General features: G+C 36.5%; 1 protein-coding gene across 1 annotated transcript in view; it reads left to right on the forward strand.

The window, feature by feature from the left end:
* Window positions 1-4205, forward strand: part of LOC107671432 (progestin and adipoQ receptor family member 6-like) — a 16202-nt gene that overhangs the window by 5516 nt on the left and 6481 nt on the right. The window contains exons 3-4 of the mRNA XM_016464354.1: window positions 500-627; window positions 3090-3295. Of these exons, the coding sequence (XP_016319840.1) occupies window positions 500-627; window positions 3090-3295 (334 nt within the window). The remainder of the gene's footprint in view (window positions 1-499; window positions 628-3089; window positions 3296-4205) is intronic.

Genomic DNA, 4205 nt, shown 5'->3' on the forward strand with positions numbered 1-4205 from the left:
TGCAGATAGTTTATGTTCACATACAGCTACATGACACACTGCATGAAAGGTAATATTGGAAAAGGCATAATAGGGACACTTTAAAAGATGATTTGGTGAACGGGATAGGTGAATATTGTTGTTTATCACAATTTATTTTTTATATTTGTGCATATGAATTCTTTATAGTATAGCATGCATTGTCAAAATGTATCATACATTTTGATTAGTATGACATGAGGGTGAGGTAATGACAGATATTTTTAGACTATATCTTGCCTTGTCGTGATTCTTTACACTGCAGAGTGTAATCAGATTTGCTGTACAAGTCATTTAAACCTAAATTAAATTAAGCTGACTTTAAAAATTGTAACTTAAAAAATTGAGTTCAAATTGGTTAAATTATTTTGAGTTAGTTAAATTAATGGAAAAACATATGTTGCCACGACTTGCCGATCATGTTGTTTTTTACAGTGTAGATGTTTGCATGTATTTTAGACATCCGTGTACGTCTTTGCAGGTGTTTCGAGAGGACGGCATCATGTCTGGGTACCGTCATCCCAGAAGCTCAGCCCTGGACTGCATTCTCAGCAGTTTTCAAATGACCAATGAGACGGTCAATATCTGGACCCACTTCCTACCGACCTGGTAAAGCGCCCAGTTAAGCATGTGATTCCTTTTTAGTGCCAGAACTAATAGCTTGTCAGCTTTGAAGCTTTGGTTGAGCTGCTTCATTATGCAGTCAGGATCTAGCTTATAAGCAGACACTTTTATGCAATATCGGATTTTACAAGCACTAAACACATTACTTGAAATGTATTATTCCTGTTATGTCAACCAACGCATGGTTGTGTGACCTAAATCTTGTTTTGGTGTATATCACATTATGGTTATTAACAAAAATGCTTTATCTTTTAAATAACCTTGTAATAATCAATTGTATAATACGCTTAAAATGTATAATAAAGAAATACATACATAATAACTATTCAAATATTTTTGAAGTATTTTTGAAAGAAATCTTTTATACTCACCAAGGCTGAATTAATTTGTTCAAAACTGCAGTAAAAACAGCAACACTGTGAAATATTATGATTTTAAAATAACTGTTTTCTATTTTAATATTTTAAAATGTAATTTATTTCTCTGATCAAAGCTGAATTTTCAGCATCATTACTCCAGTCTTCAGTGTCACATGATCCTTCAGAAATCATTCTAATATGCTGATTTGCTGCTCAAGAAACATTTCTTATTACTATTCTTATTCAGCTGCTTTTAAAGTGCCCCTATTATGGATTTTTGAAAATTAGCTTTCATGCAGTGTGTAACACAGCTCAAAGTGAATGAAAACATCCTGCAAAGTTTTAAATCTGAAAGTGCACCGTGTATAAAGTTATTGTCTCTCAAAAGAAAGAGTTGACTCTAGTGAATGAAAATATCCTGCAAACTTTTAAATATTGTAGAAACTTAATTTTCTGTAAAGTTGCTTTGCAATGTATTTGTAACGTAAAAAGCGCTATACAAATAAACTTGAATTAAATCTGAAAGTGCACCGTGTATAAAGTTATTGTCTCTCAAAAGAAAGAGACGACTCTGAATCATTGAAACGAGTCGTTTTTAAAACGAATCCCAATCCGTTTCATGTTGACGTCAACATGAAACATTAGCATGTAGACCACTTGTTGGTCTTTTCGCGTTGGTCTAAATGAAAATTCTAATTCATTCTTTGTCACTAGGTGTCTCTTTTGGAGCGGTAAAAATAGCTGTTTCCCCGGTAACTGTCAGACTCTGTTCCATGTTTTGTGTGTGTCCTGCTCCCCATGCTCCCCATGTGCCTTCCCATGCCCTTATTTGGTTAGTTTCCTGTTCCTGTCCTGATTAGTTTATTTCATTTGTCCCAGCTGTTTCCCTTGGTTTTATTGCTCCCAGGTGTGTCTCGTCATCCCCTCCTCCTGTGTGTGTGTATAAAATGTGTTCCCAGTCCCAAGTTCTCTGTCCGCTGTTGTACGTCTTCTTTTCTCACAAACTCAGTTTTGACTTTTCTGGGTTCCGTTTAATGGTTAAAGTGCCCCTATTATGGATTTTTGAAAATGACCTTTCATGCAGTGTGTAACACAGCTCTAAGTGAATGAAAACATCCTGCAAAGTTTTAAATCTGAAAGTGCACCGTGTATAAAGTTATTGTCTCTCAAAATAAAGAGTCGACTCTGAATCATTGAAACGAGTCGTTTTTAAAAACGAATCCCAAGCCGTTTCGTGTTGACCTCAACATGAAACATTAGCATATTGCATGCGGGAAGCTTGAAAATGCAAATTCATTCCCCGGTAACGCTGTACACAAAGCAGCACTGCACTCACAAACGCTGCTTTATCATGCATGATAAAATGAAAATGACACTAATCGGACCAATCACTGCAGATTAGCGTCACGCAAAGGAGGGGTTTGGAAAAATGAATCGTTGAGCGAATCGTTTGGGAGTCGTTGAGCAAGTAAGGTAAAAATAAATGCATATTATAATACAATGAAAGTGTTTTTTGACCTTGCATACATGACAACCTGTTGTTGGGGACTCCCAAAACCAAAATATGAACTTTCATTACCCATAATAGGGGCACTTTAAATTAAATTTCAGTAATCTGAATGCATGTCTAATTAATTTAAATCATGAAATGTAATTTCAAACGTGTTTCAAAATGAAATGTGTAACAAAAATGTAATTGGAAATCAGTTTTATTTTTCCAAGTTTTTGTTTATTTTTTATGATTTAATTGAACTTTAATAATCAAAAAGCATTAATAATAAATTGGATTAATAAAACTTAATTATTAAAACAATTGAAGCATTTATAAACTTTTTACTTATATATTTTGTAGAATTTCTTTCAGGTTTCTATGTTGAATGGAAAGTGTAAAAGAACAGCATTTGTTTGAAATAAAAATCTTTTGTAACAATATAAATGATTGATCAATTTAATGCATCCTTGCTAAATAAAACTACTAGTTTCTTTGAATGGCAGTGAACACTGGATGTGCCATATTTACAGTCGTGCTCTGCTTTCCTCAGACAAGACATAAGTGCCTCGCGTATGACCTGAGCTCTGCTGTTTTAGGTACTTTCTGTGGCGGTTCAGCATGCTGTGCTCCACTCTGGACTTCCTGACGGAGAGCTACACCTGGCCGCTGCTCGTCTACCTGCTTCTTATCTGCCTGTACCCCTTCACATCCAGCTGCGCTCACATCTTCAGCACCATGTCGGACGAGGCTCGTCACATCTGCTACTTCTTCGACTACGGTGCGCTCAGCCTCTACAGTCTCGGTACGGGTGATTCTGTCTTGTTTGTTTGGAGTGACACTTAACTGCAAACTCTGTTGGCCAGTAGACAGTGACCATTCTTACCAAATATTTTCTGTTTAAACATCAGTGGTATTTTTCTATTTAAACATCAGAGTTTTGACTAAAAACCTCACCTATGGTTCATGCTGCAGCTTATTTTAGATAAGAGCTGCCTACTTACTGTAGCTAGAAAGAGAGAAGCGGACTGACATGTAAAGCCTCCTACTGTAATTTGGACTTTTTTTGTGACATTCACAAGATAAATGATAAAAGATACCTGATGCAACACCCAAAGATAAATGTATAAAATGTGCATAGACATTGTAATGATTAGAAATGTTCCCTTGGCAACATAGATAAGATCCCTAAAGTTGCAAAGACTAAAGTCTCAAACTCAAAGAGATACTCTTTATAAAAGTTAAGACTCGTCCACGCCCTCCTAAAACGCCTCGTTTAAACGCCCCCACATGTCTATGTCACTGTGTGGGAAGATTTTAACGCCGCCCAAATGTTCACGCAAAGAAAGAAGGCGTAACTTTATTGTTGCTGCCGCCGCCGCCATGTTGTGAAGACGCTGTGTGTTTTGTTGCGAAAACTAAACTACTTTGTTTGGCCTTCCAAAAGAGGACACGACTAGAAATCAGTGGTTAAAGTGTTAGTTCACCCAAAAATGAAAATTAGCTTGTGTTTTACTTACCCTCGAAGCATCCTAGGTGTATATGACTTTCTTCTTTCTGACGAATCCAGTCTTGAGTTATATTAAAAATTGTCCTGGCTATTCCAAGCTCTATCATTGCAGTCAGCGGGTGTTGCAGTTGAACAGTCCACAAGTCGTCAAATAAAGAGCGCGCATCCATAAAAAAAAGTGTCTCACACGGCTCCGGGGGGTGAA

This window comes from Sinocyclocheilus anshuiensis, unplaced genomic scaffold (genome assembly GCF_001515605.1).
Source record: "Sinocyclocheilus anshuiensis isolate Anshui unplaced genomic scaffold, SAMN03320099.WGS_v1.1 scaffold552, whole genome shotgun sequence".
Lineage (NCBI taxonomy): Eukaryota > Metazoa > Chordata > Actinopteri > Cypriniformes > Cyprinidae > Sinocyclocheilus > Sinocyclocheilus anshuiensis.